Source organism: Bubalus kerabau, chromosome 3 (genome assembly GCF_029407905.1).
Source record: "Bubalus kerabau isolate K-KA32 ecotype Philippines breed swamp buffalo chromosome 3, PCC_UOA_SB_1v2, whole genome shotgun sequence".
Classification (NCBI taxonomy): domain Eukaryota; kingdom Metazoa; phylum Chordata; class Mammalia; order Artiodactyla; family Bovidae; genus Bubalus; species Bubalus kerabau.
The window spans coordinates 80,812,321-80,829,302 of NC_073626.1; the positions used below are offsets into that span (position 1 = coordinate 80,812,321).

Sequence of the window (16,982 nt, forward strand, 5' to 3'; positions counted from 1 at the left end):
AAATGGAGGCATTGACAGATCCATCACCAAGCAAGCTCTCCCTCCATCCTATTTGGCTTGCAACTAGAATAAGGACACCAGGCTTTTATTTCAATTGAATTGGTAATGAAATCTTTGACTTTGGAAGCAAAAGGATAGTATCTGAAGTTCCTTACTGCTGTCTGTTCCTGATGGTCAGCTCCTTAAGGGGTAAATAACTGTGTGTTAATGAAATAGAACACTAACAGTTTTGTAGTCAATTTGCTGTAGACATTTTTAGTATATTTTAATAGAAAAAGTAAAAAAAAAATCAATACAGATCTATATAAGCCACCTAAAATCTTTTCTCAAACAAAGCGAACAATAAATTTAGCAAATTATTGAAGAATGGGCCTAATGACTAAGTACTGAAGAATATCATTAGCAAGGAAAAATGATGGTAAAAATGATGAAGTTCTGAATATAATTTTTGCCTTCAAGAGGCTAAAAATTTGCTAGCTCTGACACTTTAATGGCAATTAAAGAAATTGGAATGGGGAAATTTATATATATAAATAATTTGTACTCCTTGTAAATAACATGCAGAATTTAGAAATCCAAATTGATTACCATTTACTTCTGGGCACTAATTAAAGAAAACCTTCACAGAAATACACAGTTGATAACCATTGTCACCAGTTAATACATTTTAAAAATTATTTTGCGTTGTTTAGATACAGTGGCCTGCCTTGGGGCTTGAGGCAGTCACTAGACTTTGACATTTATGAAGGACATATCTTGAAAATTTCACAAATTCTTGAATATGTAAATACCACTCACTGTAGCACAAAGGGTTGTAAAGAGTCAGACACAACTGAAGCGACATAGCATTCACATACTCACTATAGCACAAAAATGTTTTTAAACTGGGAATTATTTTTCTTATAGATCCAACTTATTTACTACTCCCCAAGTGTTAATACCTATGCAACTGTGAAATGAAAACTAGCAGCTCACCTTCAGATGAGCAGACACTCTAAAATCAATCCCATCCAAATCATAGCATGTTGTTACTGTTTAGTCCCTAAATCATGTCTGACTCTTCTCTGACCCCATGGACTGTAACAGCCCACAAGAGTCCTCTGTCCATGGGACTAGCCTAGCAAGAATACAGGAGTCGGTTGCCATTTCCTACTCCAGGGGTTCTTCTCGACCCAGGGGTTGAACCTGTGTCTCCTGTGTCTCCTGCACCGGCAGGCAGATTCTTTACCACTGAGCTACCAGGGAAGCCCAAGTCATAGCACGGCGGCAAGCAGTTCAAAACCATCTCTCACAAGCTATCATATCACCCTGTCTTATAGGTCTTTGAGGTCACTCCTAACCAATCAAACCATGACTCAAATCTATGAATGCCAAAGGGACAACTGTATAATAAAAGAGTGTATGCAAACATTTAAATGATTAATGTAACCTCCTCTCCCCTCAAGGACAAGAACATTCCTGTGGAAGAAGAAATTGAGCCAGCCCCAGTGAGGAGGATTCTGAAACTCAATGCTCGAGAATGGCCCTACATGCTGGTAGGCTCTGTGGGTGCAGCTGTCAATGGGACGGTCACACCCATGTATGCCTTTTTATTCAGCCAGATTCTTGGGGTAAGCAAGCAGCTGGACCAGCTTTATTCTCCTCCTACCTTTTGTTTGTCTGGATATTGTCACTTTTGAGAAGTTAGTTCTTTGTTGTAATGTATTTAACTTTTTTTTAAGTTTTGTTGTTGTTGTTGTTCTTTTAGTTCTTTTTCCCCTCCTCTCATCTCTAAAGAATTAAAAATGTCTCAAGTCTCCATCAAACAGGAGGTGAGAAGACAAAGCTGAGACTCTCATTTGGGCTGGCAGCACACTCTGACAGTCATTGTGTCTATTAAAAAAAAAAAAGAAAAAGACTATGGCTGCAAACTTAGTGTCAAAAGAGGGCAGTTTACCCATAGGCAAACCAAATAAGAATGCAAAGCAAGTTCTTTGAATGATATAAAAGGATTTGGGGGCCATTTCGATCTTGCTGATCAGCTGAGGTACAAAGTTTGACTTGTAATAGCAAGTGTTCATGCATGTTGTATAATACTCTGCTCTTCTGCTCATTGCACCATTGAAATGGGCAGTTGGAGGAGAAAACAGGAAAAGGAAGAGATAAGTAAAATAAGGCATGTACAAAGAATACACTTATTTCAGTTTTTCATTTCCTAGGAGTTTTGATATTCTCCATCTGATATTATTGCTATAAAAATAATAATATTGATGATAATAATAAGTATAAACATTAACTAGGCACTATCTAAGAACTTTATAGGAGAAGGGAATGGCACCCCACTCCAGTACTCTTGCCTGGAAAATCCCATGGACGGAGGAGCCTGGTGGGCTGCAGTCCATGGGGTCGCGAAGAGTCTGACACGACGGAGCGACTTCACTTTCACTTTTCACTTTCATGCATTGGAGAAGGAAATGGCAACCCACTCCAGTGTTCTTGCCTGGAGAATCCCAGGGGTGGGGGAGCCTGGTGGGCTGCCGTCTATGGGGTCGCACAGAGTCGGACACAACTGAAGTGACTTAGCAGCAGCAAAAACTTTATATATAATAGTTCACTAAACTTTCCTAATAACCAGCTGTGGTAGGAATTCTTATTGTTCCTATTTGACAAAGGAGCAAACTAAAGAACTTAGAGGAGTAAGTGATGGATCTGGGATTCAAATCCAGGCAATGTGACTGCAGAGCTGAATTCCAATAAAATCTTATCATTGCAAAGTCAGTTCTCGAAATGTTGACATATTTTCTCAGTTGAAATTCACACACACACACAAATCCTATGAGATCAACAAGGAGGAAAACCTAGAATCTTAGAGAACTTACGAACTTGTTTAAGGTGACACAGGGGCACAGAAGGTGGTGGGACCAGCCCTATAACCTGCTTTTCTGAAGCCTAGTCTAAAGGATGCGTAAGAGTCCCAAGTTTCAGTTTCCCCCTCTACTTTCCTTTCACTTTTATGGTCTCTCTGGCAGAGATCCTGACCAGAAAATTGTCCCAGCCGCCACGAGTTATACAGAAAGACCAATAGAGTCCACAAACCAAACCAAATCAATCCTATAGGGAGCGCCCCAGCCCTTGCTTCAGTTTTCACACTGCCCCCTTGTGGTAAGTGAGGAAATCACCATAAAGGTTCAGTTCAGTTCAGTTCAGTTCAGTCGCTCAGTCGTGTCCGACTCTTTGGAACCCCATGAATCGCAGCACGCCAGGCCTCCCTGTCCATCACCAGCTCCCGGAGTTCACCCAGATTCACGTCCATCGAGTCAGTGATGCCATCCAGCCATCTCATCCTCTGTCGTCCCCTTCTCCTCCTGCTCCCAATCCCTCCCAGCATCAGAGTCCTTTCCAATGAGTCAACTTGGAAAACACAGAGACAAGCTCTGGTAAATTAAATTTCTGGTTATGTTGAAAACATCTTGATAACTAATTTATATTCCTTAATACATAGGAAGTACAGTATCCTAAATATAATATCAATGTCCTTTTATTCACTTAACAGATACTTGTTGATTATCTCCCCTGGCCTAGGGACTGGCATGTTAGTGAGGGTGCCTTCCCTAATGGAGTTTCCAGTCTATGAGGAAGACAGATGTTAACTGAAAAATCCACTCACATTCACAAAATAGTTATTGATCATTTACTGTTTCCCAGACATTGTTGCTGGTATTAAGAGTACAGTGAGGAACAGGAAAACCAGAGCCCTCCCTGCTCTCAGAAAGCTAAAGTTCTACTAGGGAGAGGCTCTAGAAATGCATTCACTAAGCAGTGATGTAGATGCCGAGTGAGTAGGGGATGGTGTTGAATCTGTTAAGACCCAAGGCCCTAGATGTTTGCTTTTAAATTAAAGCCAGGATTCAGCTCCTTTGCTTTTCATCTCTTTTTCTCATGAATGCAGAGTAAGGAATGTGCTCACTCAACTTTGAACCCTGTGTATGAACTGCTTTGGAAAGAGTCCTGGATTCCCACCAGGAGGCTTCTTTACTTTCCTGGAGTCACACCTTGCTACTTCTTTCATGATGTCTCAGTTTCCTTAACTATAAAAGGAAGGATTGACAAAGAGGCTCTGTAAGATAAGTTTCAGCTCCTGTGGGCTATCGACTGGCCAAGTCAGAAAAAATCTGATGATTCAAATTATAACACCTGCCCTCCAACAGCACCCACTTGGTTACTGATGGTGAGAATATTCTCTGTGACTCTTCTGGTCACAACCAGAAAATCCTAGCCTAAGCAATTGGGTTTTCACCTAAGGACCAAAGGATCAGAGTAGCAGGATGAAATCCCAAATCTGTTCATCTTTGATGTTCCCACAGGGTTAAGTTTGCTAAGAGAATAAAGCTTTATTATTTTTCTTCTTTGATAAACATGGTTGTTTTTGTCTCTTAACATAATTATCACAGATTCATCAGTGGGTTCATGATGCTTTCATCTCATAGGGTATAATCATGAGTCAGATAATAGTCTGGTTTTAATTGTGCTTTTGTCATTCTGACATATCTAAAGGGCACGATATTCACATTTGGTATTGAGACCATAGTTTGTAACAAGGACACAGCAAAAGAAAATTGGGCATTAGAAGCCTGGTTGCTAATCTAGTGAAGCCTCAATGTACACGTAAGGCTTACTTTCTCTGGTTCACTTTCACTGGGTCTGTTTGACTTGGAACATGTTTGGATGTGGCATGCTGGGGAAAGGGATTCCCAGATGGCACTAATGGTAAAGAATCTCCCTGCCAATGTAGGAGATGTAAGAGATGCGGGTTTGATCCCTGGGTTGGGAAGAACCCCTGGAGGAGGGCATGGCAACCCACTCCAGTATTCTTGCCAAGAGAATCCCATGGACAGAAGAGCCTGGCAGGCTCCATAGGGTCACAAAGGGTCAGACACGACTGAAGCGACTTAGCACGCAGCACACACCCCTGCTGGGGAAAGCATGAATGTTGGAATCAGCCAGCCTTGGATTTGCTGCCTTCTCTGCTCTGCACTGTTTGTGTGTGTTTAGTCAAGTGGCTTCTTCTTGATGAGTCTTAGTTTCTTTATCTGTAATATGGGACAAGAAAATCTACCTTACTGGGTTGTTTTAAGAATCCCAATTTTAAGGAAATCCTCATTTAAATTAAAGTAGATTAAGTAATACATTTGTATCTAGTAAATAGCAAGAATCTAATGAAATTTCATTTTCTCCCTAAACTCACCTTTACAAGATGGTGTAGATGTGTGCGCAAACTATAGCTGGTCTAAAAACAGAGAAACCTATGGATGGGCAGCCCTTTGGGGTGCATTTCAGTAAGAATGTACAAAGGACTCATGCAGTAGAGTTTAGGGGTAAATATTACAGATAGATGATGCCCAATCTTGAATTTAATGTTAGCCAAATATTCTTTTTTTTTTTTTAATACTGAGAAGATGGGTATTATCCAGAACCAACAGAGTTGTGCCCAGAAAAAAAAAACCATTGCACTGGAATCTGGAAAATAGGCATTTCCTTCAGAGTGCCTTGAAGAATGATGGATGGACGTTCGTAACGTTGTATAGGAGGTGGTGATCAAGACTATCCCCAAGATAAAGAAATGCAAAAAGACAAAATGATTATCTGAGGAGACCTTACAAATAGCTGAGAAAAGAAGAGAAGTGAAAAGCAAAGGAGAAAAAGAAAGATATACCCATCTGAATGCAGAGTTCCAAAGAATAGCAAGGAGAGATAATAAAGTCTTCCTCAGTGATCAATGCAAAGAAATAGAGGAAAACAATAGAATGGGAAAGAATAGAGATCTCTTCAAGAAAATTAGAGATACCAAGGGAATATTTCATGTAAAGATGGGCACAATAAAGGACAGAAATGGTATGGACCTAACAGAAGCAGAAGAGATTAAGTAGAGATGGTAAGAATACACAGAAGAGCTATACAAAAAAGAGCTTCATGACCAAGATAACCATGATGGTGTGATCACTCACCAAGAGTCAGACATACTAGAATGCGAAGTTAAGTGGGTCTTAGGAATCATCACTACGAACAAAGCTAGTGGAGGTGATGAAATTCCAGTTGAGCTATTTCAAATCATAAAAGATGATGCTGTGAAAGTGCTGTGCTCAATATGCCAGCAAATTTTGAAAACTCAGTGGCAACAGGACTGGAAAAAGGTCAGTTTTCATTCCAATACCAAAGAAAGGCAATGCCAAAGAATGTTCAAACTACCACATAATGGCACTCATCTCACACGCTAGCAAAGTAATGCTCAAAATTCTCCAAGCCAGGCTACAACAGTATGTGAACCGTGAACTTCCAGATGGTCAAGCTGGATTTAGAAAAGGTAGAGAAACCAGAGATCAAATTGCCAACATCTGTTGGATTATTGGAAAAGCAAGAGAGTTCCAGAAAAACATCTATTTCTGCTTTGTTGACTATGCCAAAGCGTTTGACTGTGTGGATCACAACAAATTGTGGAAAATTCTTACAGAGATGGGAATACCAAACCACCTGACCTGCCTCCTGAGAAATCTGTATGCAGCTCAGGAAGCAACAGTTAGAACCAGATATGGAACAACGGACTGGTTCCAAATTGGGAAAGGAGTCCGTCAAGGCTGCATGTTGTCACCCTGCTTATTTAACTTAACATACAGAGTACATCATGTGAAATTCTGGACTGGAAGAAGCACAAGCTGGAATCAAGATTGCAAGAAGTATCAATAACCTCAGATATGCAGATGACACCACCTTTATGGCAGAAAGCAAAGAAGAACTAAAGAGCCTCTTGATGAAAGTGAAAGAGGAGAGTGAAAAGCTGGCTTAAAACTCAACATTCAAAAATCTAAAAGCATGGCACCTGGTCCCATCACTTCATGGCAAGTGGGGAAACAATGGAAACAGTGAGAGACTATTTTTGGGGGCTCCAAAATCACTGCAGATGGTGACTGCAGCCAAGAAATTAAAAGACACTTGCTCCTTGGAAGTAAAGTTATGACCAACCTACACAGCATATTAAAAAGCAGGAACATTACTTTGCCAACAAAGGTCCATCTGGTCAAAGCTATGGTTTTTCCAGTGGTCATGTATGGATGTGAGAGTTGGACTATAAAGAAGCCTGAGCGCTGAAGAATTGATGCTTTTGAACTATGGTGCTGGAGAAGACTCTTGAGGGTCTCTTGGACAACAAAGAGATTCAACCAGTTCATCCTAAAGCAGATCAGTCCTAAATATTCATTGGAAAGACTGATGCCGAAGCTGAAACTCCAATACTTTGGCCACCTGATGTGAACAGCTGACTCATCTGAAAAGACCCTGATGCTGGGAAAGATTGAAGGTGGGAGGAGAAGGGGATGATAGAGGACGAGATGGTTGGATGGCATCACCGACTGGATTGACATGAGTTTGAACGAGCTCCAGGAATTGGTGATGGACAGGGAAGCCTGGCATGCTGCGGTCCATGGGGTTGCCAAGAGTCAAACACGACTGACAGAACAGAACAGAACAGAACAATAACCACCAGCTAAACAAACCTGGACAGAGGACTTGAGCTTGTGGGCTTTAGTTTCCCATCTGTAAAATAAAAGTTAAACTGGTTAATCTGTAGTGCTATAGTCCATGATTATAATAGAGAACCATAGGGAGGAATGAGAATTATGGTATCACAGTTTGGGGTTTGGGGGGATTTGTATAATGTTTTCTAAAACCAAACTGAAATATAAGTTCTTTTATTTATAAACTGTAAAATAAACTTACATGAATTATTCCATGCTGGGATGAATGACTGTGGCATCTTCTGAACCCACTTCATTCATTAAGAATGAATATATCTTTTATTACTAAGAGCTATAAAGGCCCCAGAAACTCTGTCCTGGAAACAATACATCTCATTAATTTAGAACACCTCCTCCCAAATTGAAATTTGTGATGATTTCAATGGGTTACTTCTGCTTTACAAAAAAGGGCTTGTTAATGGAGAAGTAAACATTGCTTTCAGGAGATTTATTTGGCATACAGCAGGCACTCCAATATTTATTGAATAAATGGTTTCCTTTGAGCAACTGCTTGCTGGCATTGTTCTAGTTGTTCAAATTAATGCAGAGCAATCAATAAAGATTTATTGTGCAGTTCTCTAATGAATAGTCTTTCTGAACTCTTACAGCTCCCTCGCATAGTCTGAATTAGGAAGGTTTTGTTGTACCTAAAACCTACTGTAAGGCGATGTTATTAAGAGTATGCAGCTGTTTTTCACATTTTCTTGTTGCAACAGCTTGGGCTGTTGTCAGTTACTTGAACATGTGCCTCTAAGTTCAGAATATACTTATGAATATAGTTTGCTGCTTATTATAGACTGGAAAAAAAACCACTCATAATTTCCATAGTTTTTTTTTGAGGGGGATGTTTTCAACTTCGGATGATTTAGAGGCAGCAACTTCAGCCTCTGATGGATGAAAGCTTTTCTGTCCTAAGCCAATCCCAGTCAATGCCTTGATAGCTAGTTGCTTTGGTGTGGGTGTATGCCAATTGCCTTTTTAATGATGCTATTATTTGTATATATATATATAAATACTATAAAACTAATACTAGGTGGGAATAATATTCTTAGATTCTCAAGTAACTTCCCCACTTCTTTCCTTTCTTCTTTTCTTTTTCCCTTACCTTATTATGTAAAGAATTTGAAGCATTCATCATATTTTTCATCTGTATCAAAGAAAAGTCAATAAAATTGCCTACAGCAGGCAAAGAAGCAAGGTAAAAATTCTTTAAATCACAACTATTGGTTTCCATTCACCAGCCTTCCTTCTCCACAGATAAAGTACACATTTCATAGTTAACTTTGGTTTAATACTAGTATGGTTATAGTGAACTTGCTTTTAACCCAATGCCTAAGAGAAATTTCTTTTAAACATATTTGAATTTATTTCTTTTGCTGTTGTTTGTAATAATAAAGTGACCTCCTTGCTTACTGTCTTGCAAAGACTTTTTCGATTCCTGATAAAGAAGAACAAAGATCACAGATCCATGGTGTGTGCCTGCTCTTTGTAGCAATAGGCTGTCTCTCTCTTTGCACTCAGTTTTTGCAGGTAAGGAATTGATTTTTCAGTAAGCAATTTAGCTATTTTCTGCCATTTCAAGTTAAAATATCACTAAAGATTCCTTTATGTTTTAGGGATACGCTTTTGCCAAATCCGGGGAACTTCTGACAAAAAGGCTACGTAAATTGGGTTTCAGAGCAATGTTAGGGCAAGACATCGGCTGGTTCGATGACCTCAGAAATAGCCCCGGAGCCCTGACAACAAGGCTTGCTACAGATGCTTCCCAAGTTCAAGGGGTAAGCTGTGGGGGAAACCAGGGGTGTAGCAACTGGAGTAGACTTTCTTTCCTTTGCATATTCTGATAATTACATACGTTGTTGTTGCTGTTCAGTCACTCAGTCATGTCTGAACTCTTTGCGACCCGATGGACAGCAGCACACCAGGCTTCCCTGTCCTTCACCACCTCCCAGAGCTTGCTCAAACTCATGTGCATTGAGTTGGTAATGCCATTCAACCATCTCGTCCTCTGTGGTCCCCTTCTCCTCCCACCTTCAATCTTTCCCAGCATCAGGGTCTTTTCTAATGAATCAGCTGTTTGCATCAGATGGCTGAAGTACTGGAGTTTCAGCTTCAGCATCAGTCCTTCCAGTGAATATTCAGGACTGATTCCCCTTAGGCTTGACTGGTTTGATCTCCTTGCAGTCCAAGGGACTCTGAAGAGTCTTCTCCAACACCACAGCTCAAAAGCATCAATTCTTCAGTGCTCAGCCTTCTATATGGTCCAACTCTCACATCCATATATGACTACTGGAAAAACCATAGCTTTGACTGTATGAACCTTTGCTGGCAAAGTAATGTCTCTGTTTTTTTTTAATACACTGTCAAGATTTGTCATAGCTTTTCTTCCAAGGAGCAAGCATCTTTTAATTTCATGGCTGTAGTCACCATCTACAATGATTTTTGAGCCCAAAAAAATAAAGTCTGTCACTGTTTCCATCATTTCCCCATCTATTTGCCAAGAATTGACGGGACTGGATGCCATGATTTTAGTTTTTTGAATGTTGAGTTTTAAGCCAGCTTTTCCCCTCCTCTCTCACTTTCATCAAGAAGTTCTTTTAGAATTAGGCAGGTATTTCCTATGAAATGGGAACTCGTGGGACTAGGGTACCCCAGAGCCCCATTTTCTCTCATTTCCAAAGCTGACAAACAGCAGTGAGAACAAACTCTCCTCGGCAGTGCCGAGAATCAGTGTTACAGCATGAATCAAAATCTGTCAGGGTTTCGGATTTCCTGCAAGTTTAGTAATTGAGAACTTTTCCAGGTCTCCTTTCTCAGATTATTTTTAGGCCCAGAGGCTCCGATTCCATGGGACTTAATAGCGCCCCCCAGAGGGCGTATGGATAAAAGCATTCTTCCACACGTGCTCGGGGTTATAAATTAGTTTTAGGAAAAGAGAAGTTGTTCTGAGCAGCCCAGGAAATCAAGGGAAAGATGGAAATGTTCGCTGTCTAGAATCTTGACACATTCCAAAGCCTGTGTATCTGAATAATGGAGACTAAGCTGTGGTGTCTTAACCCCAGAACCTGTTGCCTTGTTCAGGAGACTTACCCAAATGTACAAAGTGAGGCTACACCTTTATAAAATCAAGCATTTGGATTAAAGTGATGACAGCTCAGCTTGCCTCCCAACACCTCTACTCACTTTCCATTATAAAAAGGCAAAGAGGAAAAAAGTCATGGTTTGTCTGTGAGGCTCTTCCTGGAAGAAAAAACTTGCTGGATTGCCGGTGCCTTACTGTATGTGTATCTCAACTCCTACCAGTTCAACCAACAATATGGACAATGGCATGGAGATTTTCAAAGGAGCATAGAATCCTTTTACTGAGAGGAAAGTCCCTGTAAATTTTTCATGTTGATCATTCTAGGCTTTTTCTCTGGGGCTTCCCTAGTGGCTCAGACAATAAAGAATCTGCCTGGAATGCAGGAGACCCAGGTTTGATCCCTGGGTCAGAAAGATTCCCTGGAGAAGGGAATGGCTACCCACTGCAGTATCCTTGCTTGGAAAATTCCCTGGACAGAGGAGACTGGCAGGCTACAGGCCATGGGATTGCAAACAGTTGGACACGACTGAGTGACTAACACGTGTTTACATAGGTTTTTTCTGTGGAAATGTGTTTCTCACAGTCTTTGGGTTACACTCTGCATATTATTTTGTAATCTTTCTTTTTTTCTGTCAAGCAACCTGATGTGAGCATATTTTTGCCCTTATATATTCTTCTATGATGAATTTTTAATGACTACATAATTCATTATTTTTATATATCACAATTTCTTAAAGAATTTCCCATTTAGGTCTCCTCCTTGTAAGTAATTTATATCATTTTACATCAGGTTTGGCATATTCTTGATTATTTTTTTTAGTTCTTAAAATATAATCATTGGATCAAAATGCATAATCATTTTGAAAGGCTTTAATATGCATTATCTTGCTGCTTAAAGAGTTTATACCAATTTTACTCTTATCATCTGAGTTTTCTAGTATCTAGTTCACCTTATTCTTGACCTTAGACTAAATAAATAAGCCATAAGCTCATTTCTACTATTTTTACAACCTTTCATCTTCAAGGAGTTTTATAGGTTATTCATTATCACTAGAATTAATCTCTCACTGACTGCTCTAGCTCTGATACCCATGAAATGAGATTAGTCAATAGATGAGCTCCCAAGAAGCTGTGAATAAGATGTAATACTTCTATTAATCCAGCATTCAAATGCTCTATGGGGGTCTCATTATGTAGAAAATTCTCCCTTTTTTAAACATAGAACTACTACTATACGATCAGTGATTTCATTCCTAAGTATATATACCCTAAAGAATTAAAATCAGGGACACAAACAAATACTTGTACACCCATGTTCATGTCACCATTATTCATTATGGTCAAAAGCTGAAAGCTACTCAAGTGTTTATCAACAGCAATGAATAAACAAAATATGGTATATACTCTCTATGGAATATTGTTCAGCTTTAAAATAAATAAAATTCTGATACCTGCTCTAACAGGGATGAACCTTGAAAATATTATGCTTAGTAAAATCAGCTAGACATAGAGGGATAAATGTTGTATGGTTTCACTTGTATGTGGTGCCTAGAACTGACAAAGTCACAGAGACAGAAAATAGAACAGAGGTTAACAGGAGCTGGAGAGAGGGAGGAAGGGGTGTTAATATTGATTGGGTATAGAGTTTTTGTTAGGGATGATGAAAAAACTTTGGGAATAAATATGGTGATGGTTACATGACATTGTGAAGGTATTTAATACCACTTGTTTATACTTTTAGGAATGGCTAAAATGATAAACATTATGTTTTATATATATTATATATTACAATTTTATCATAATAATTTAAACAATCTATCTTTTTGTTAGAAAACAACCTTCTCATAATATTTAGTCAGACACTGCATATCTGAGATTGTTTGATTGCTTTTGGTTTGCAGGCTACTGGCTCTCAGATCGGGATGATGGTCAATGCCTTCACTAACATCGCTGTGGCTATGATCATTGCCTTCTTGTTTAGCTGGAAGCTAAGCCTGGTTATAGTGTGCTTCTTCCCTTTCTTGGCTTTATCGGGAGCCATACAGACCAGAATGCTGATGGGATTTGCCACTTATGACAAGGAGTCTCTGGAAGTAGCAGGACAGGTAATCTCCCACATTCACTGTTCAGGCTGCTTATGGCTGAGTGGCTATCAAACTGCTAAGAAGGAGTAGCGCAAATAGGCCTAAGGAAGCTGTTAGCCTGCAATCACTCATGGTTAGAAACTTCCCATTAGCCTTTTTCATATATGCCTCTGATGCTATGAGATTGAGCAGATATGGAGAAATAGTGGGGCAAACACAGAGGTTACATGTTCAGTTTACTCCCAGACAGTTCTTTTCCCACATCCCAATTCGGCATAGTATCCTCCTTTGCAGGAGTGGATAGTTACCTTTATTGTCTGTTCTTCTTTTTCTTTTAGCTTAATGGTTTCTCCAGGTCATACTACCAACATAGAAAGGAATTACCATCTTTTTGGCACACACTTTTAACTTCCACACTTCAGTGTCTGCTAGACTTGTGGCAAATATCTTTCCCAAAGAGAACCATGAGATACATACGGCTTAGATCCTGAACACACTTAGGCTGCAGCTATGCACTTTTAAGACTGTTCTAATTAAATCTGGTTATCAGAGATAAGTGAAGAGATGATGGCATAGACATTTATCAGGGACAAGAAATTCTAATTAAATCTGGTTATCAGAGATAAGTGAAGAGATGATGGCATAGACATTTATCAGGGTCAAGAAATCATCCACACACATATATACACCCTCCCCTTTTAATAAATTTACTATCAACCAAGGTTTGTCTCTTTGAAGAGGAAAAGTTAACATAGCCCAAGTAGACAGAAGTCAAAAGAATTTTGTATGCCAATCGTAGAAAGTAGCCCACTTTTCTACCTTTTTTAGGATAGGACCCTAATTCAGAAATAGTAATTATTTACCCTAGAGTAGGGATTGAAACAAATACAAATTCATAGTATAGACTCAAAAATAAGCTTTATACTTAATTTTTCTTATGTAATATTTTGTCAGAATAATTTTTAAGAAATAGAATCTAATATTTTAAATTTATATTATGGAAACAATCTTCTGTTTCAGACACATCTAAAGAAACCATTTTGGACATTTCAAACGAATTCATAAAGAGAGCCTTCTGTACCATTTTTCTCCCTCTCCTCTCTTCCTCAACAATTAGAGGCAATGAAGCCATGTTCAGTTCAGTTCAGTTCAGCCACTCAGTCGTGTACGACTCTTTGCAACCCCATGAACCACAGGACGCCAGGCCTCCCTGTCCATCACCAACTCCCGGAGTCCACCCAAACCCATGTCCATTGAGTTGGTGATGCCATCCAACTATCTCATCGTCTGTTGTCCCCTTCTCCTCCTGCCCTTAATCTTTCCCAGCGTCAGGGTCTTTTCAGATGAGTCAGCACTTCACATCAGGTGGCCAAAGTATTGGAATTTCAACTTCAACATCAGTCCTTCCAATGAACACCCAAGACTGATCTGCTTTAGGATGGACTGGTTGGATCTCCTTGCAGTCCAAGGGACTCTCAAGAGTCTTCTCCAACACCACAGTTCAAAAGCATCAATTCTTCGACGCTCAGCTTTCTTTATAGTCCAACTCTCACATTCATACATGACTACTGGAAAAGCCATAGCCTTAACTAGACAGACCCTTGTTAATAGCGAGTAGAACTTGAACTGATAGGATGTCTCAGGGTCTAGTCAAGTTGATTTCCAGCAACTTCTTTTTGTTCCCAGAAGATGTGATGTGTATCGCCTTCTGCCATTTGCCCTGGATCTAATCCATGTAACCACTGAAGATGTCATGAAAGTAGTTACCTCTGTTCTTTTATTTCTAAAGCTCTTTTTCCTTCTTCAGATTACAAACGAAGCCCTGAGTAATATCCGTACTGTGGCTGGGATTGGAAAGGAGAGGCAGTTTATAGAAGCGTTTGAGGCAGAACTGGAGAAGCCATACAAGACAGCCCTCCGAAAAGCGAATATTTACGGACTCTGCTTTGGTTTTTCCCAGTGCATTGTGTTTGTTGCTAATTCTGCTTCCTACAGATATGGAGGTTACTTAATTCCCAATGAAGGGCTCCATTTCAGCTATGTGTTCAGGTGAGGAATATCTGGCTAAAATCATAAAAGATCAACATTCGAGGGAAGAATAGTCTGGTCCGATTTGTTAGTGGCTGCCATTTAAACCATCCCAAACTTGGTGTCTTAAACAGCTGAGATTGATTATTTCTTAAAGATTCTGTGGGTTTTCAGGGTGGTAGATAGTTCTGGACTGATTCAGTTAGGCTTCTGAGTGGCCTTGTCTCCATGTGGCCTGTTAGCAGCCTGTTTTCTTCGCTCTGTGCTCTTGGAAGACAGAAGATCACCAGCCCCAATGTGCACGCGCTTGCCACGTCTCTGCATGCATCACATTTTCTAATATCTCTTTAGCCAAAGAACGTTCTATATGACAAAGCCCAGATTCAAAGGAAAGAGGAATGTAACCCATCTTGTGATGAGAGGGTCTGATAAATGTTTCTCCTTTCTGCCCACACTGCTATCACACAGCACTGACACTGGGTGGATGTCCTACAGTTCAGTTCACACTGACACCTTACCTGGAGGTAGCACGGGATCCTCCCACAGGTTAAGGACTTGGTCCTACAGGACTGCCTCTCCCTCCATTCTCCATACCAAGGCAAGTCTAGGTCATCACCTGTGCTTCTCACCAACCAGCTAGAGACCCAAGGTTCCCATGACATCCTCTTCAGCTTTGATTTATATGCTAGAGTGTTTCATAGAACTCAGAGGAACATTTTACTTCCTAGATTACCAGTTCACTGGGCTTCCCAGGTGGTGTAGTCATAAAGAATCTGCCTGCTGATGCAGGAAGATGCAAGAGATGTGGATTCAATACCTAGGTGGGAAGATCCCCTGGAGTAGGAAATGGCATGCAACTCCAATATTTTTGCCTGGAAAATTCCATGGACAGAGGAGCCTGGCAGGCTACAGTTCACAGGGCCACAAAGAGTCCGACATGAATGAGCACACACAGCATGGCACAGCTCAGAAACAGCCAGCTGGAAGAGACCCAGTGGGTGTGTTTGTGTGGGAAGGGCTTGGAGCTTTCATACTCTCTCCAGGAATGCCACTCTCCCCAAATCTCCACATCTTCTCCAAACCAGAGGCTCTATGGACTCTGTCTTTGGGGTTTTTATGGAGGCTTCATCTTGTTAGACCTGATTAATTAAATCATTGACCATCAATCAAAGTCAATATCCAGCCTCTTCCCTTCCCTGAGGTCTGAGAAGGGACTGAAGTTCCATCTCTCTAATCACATGGTTGACTCTCCTGGCAACCAGGCCCCATCCTTAGGTTGCCTGTGTGTGCTGAGTCACTCAGTCATGTCTGACTCTTTGGGAGCCCATGGGCTGTATCCTGTCACATGCCTCTGTCCATGGAATTTTCCTGGAAAGAATACTGGAATGTATTGCCATTTCCTACTCCAGGGGATTTTCCCGACCCTGGGATCAAACCTGAATCTCTTGCCTATGTCTTTTGCATCTCCTGCATTGGCAGGTGGATTCTTTTCCCCTGTGCCACTTGGAAAGCCCATCCTTAGGTTATCCAGAGTTTTTAGAAAAGCCAGTTTCTTAACATAACAAAAGACACATTGATCCTCTCAAAATTAGGGGAATTCCACAGGTTTAGGAGCTCCAAGCCAGAAACTGACAGAAGACCAAATATATATTTCTTACTAGAAGTCCCAATATCAGAGGAGTAAAAAGTCATATTGCAAAGGGATGTGTATAGAGTAATAAGATTAATTAAGCATTTTCACAGTCTACCATACTGGTTAATGCTGAGAAAACCTAGAAGCCTAAAATAAGATGGTTCATAGATCTACTTTATTTGAACTCTACTTCTCGCTAAGAAGGCAAGTCTCCAGCTGACTCTTCCTAGGTGGAGATAGCAAAGACCCAGTCAGGGGAATCATGTTCCTTTCTTATAGCTGGAGTCTGCTCTTCTAAGGAGATTAGCTTTGAGTCCAGTTTCTCACATTTCCAGAGCCTGAGGGTGTCAGGGTACCAAGGAACTGGGTGTGCATGAGTGTGGTGTGATGGGGTGGGGGACCTTGGAAGGATGAGGGGGGAGATGGTCTGAGAAAACCCTGGAGGACATTAGGAAAATCAGCCCTAGTAAAAGTCTGTTCTCAAGTCATGAACTAGTCCTATCTTCCTGCCTTCTATATTCTCATAGAAATAAAAGAAAATTTTTCTCCTGCCCCACTACACCTTCCACCCACCAGAAAGATCTCTTTTCTAAATTTTTGCATATTTA

At 40.4% G+C, this 16,982-nt stretch overlaps 1 protein-coding gene across 2 annotated transcripts in view; it reads left to right on the forward strand.

The window, feature by feature from the left end:
* ABCB11 (ATP binding cassette subfamily B member 11) overlaps positions 1 to 16,982 on the forward strand; it is a 90,464-nt gene that overhangs the window by 63,216 nt on the left and 10,266 nt on the right. For both annotated transcript variants that reach the window (XM_055572306.1, XM_055572307.1), the window contains exons 18-22: positions 1,446 to 1,610; positions 8,973 to 9,077; positions 9,164 to 9,325; positions 12,531 to 12,734; positions 14,521 to 14,762. In XM_055572306.1, coding sequence (XP_055428281.1) covers positions 1,446 to 1,610; positions 8,973 to 9,077; positions 9,164 to 9,325; positions 12,531 to 12,734; positions 14,521 to 14,762 — 878 coding nt within the window. The remainder of the gene's footprint in view (positions 1 to 1,445; positions 1,611 to 8,972; positions 9,078 to 9,163; positions 9,326 to 12,530; positions 12,735 to 14,520; positions 14,763 to 16,982) is intronic.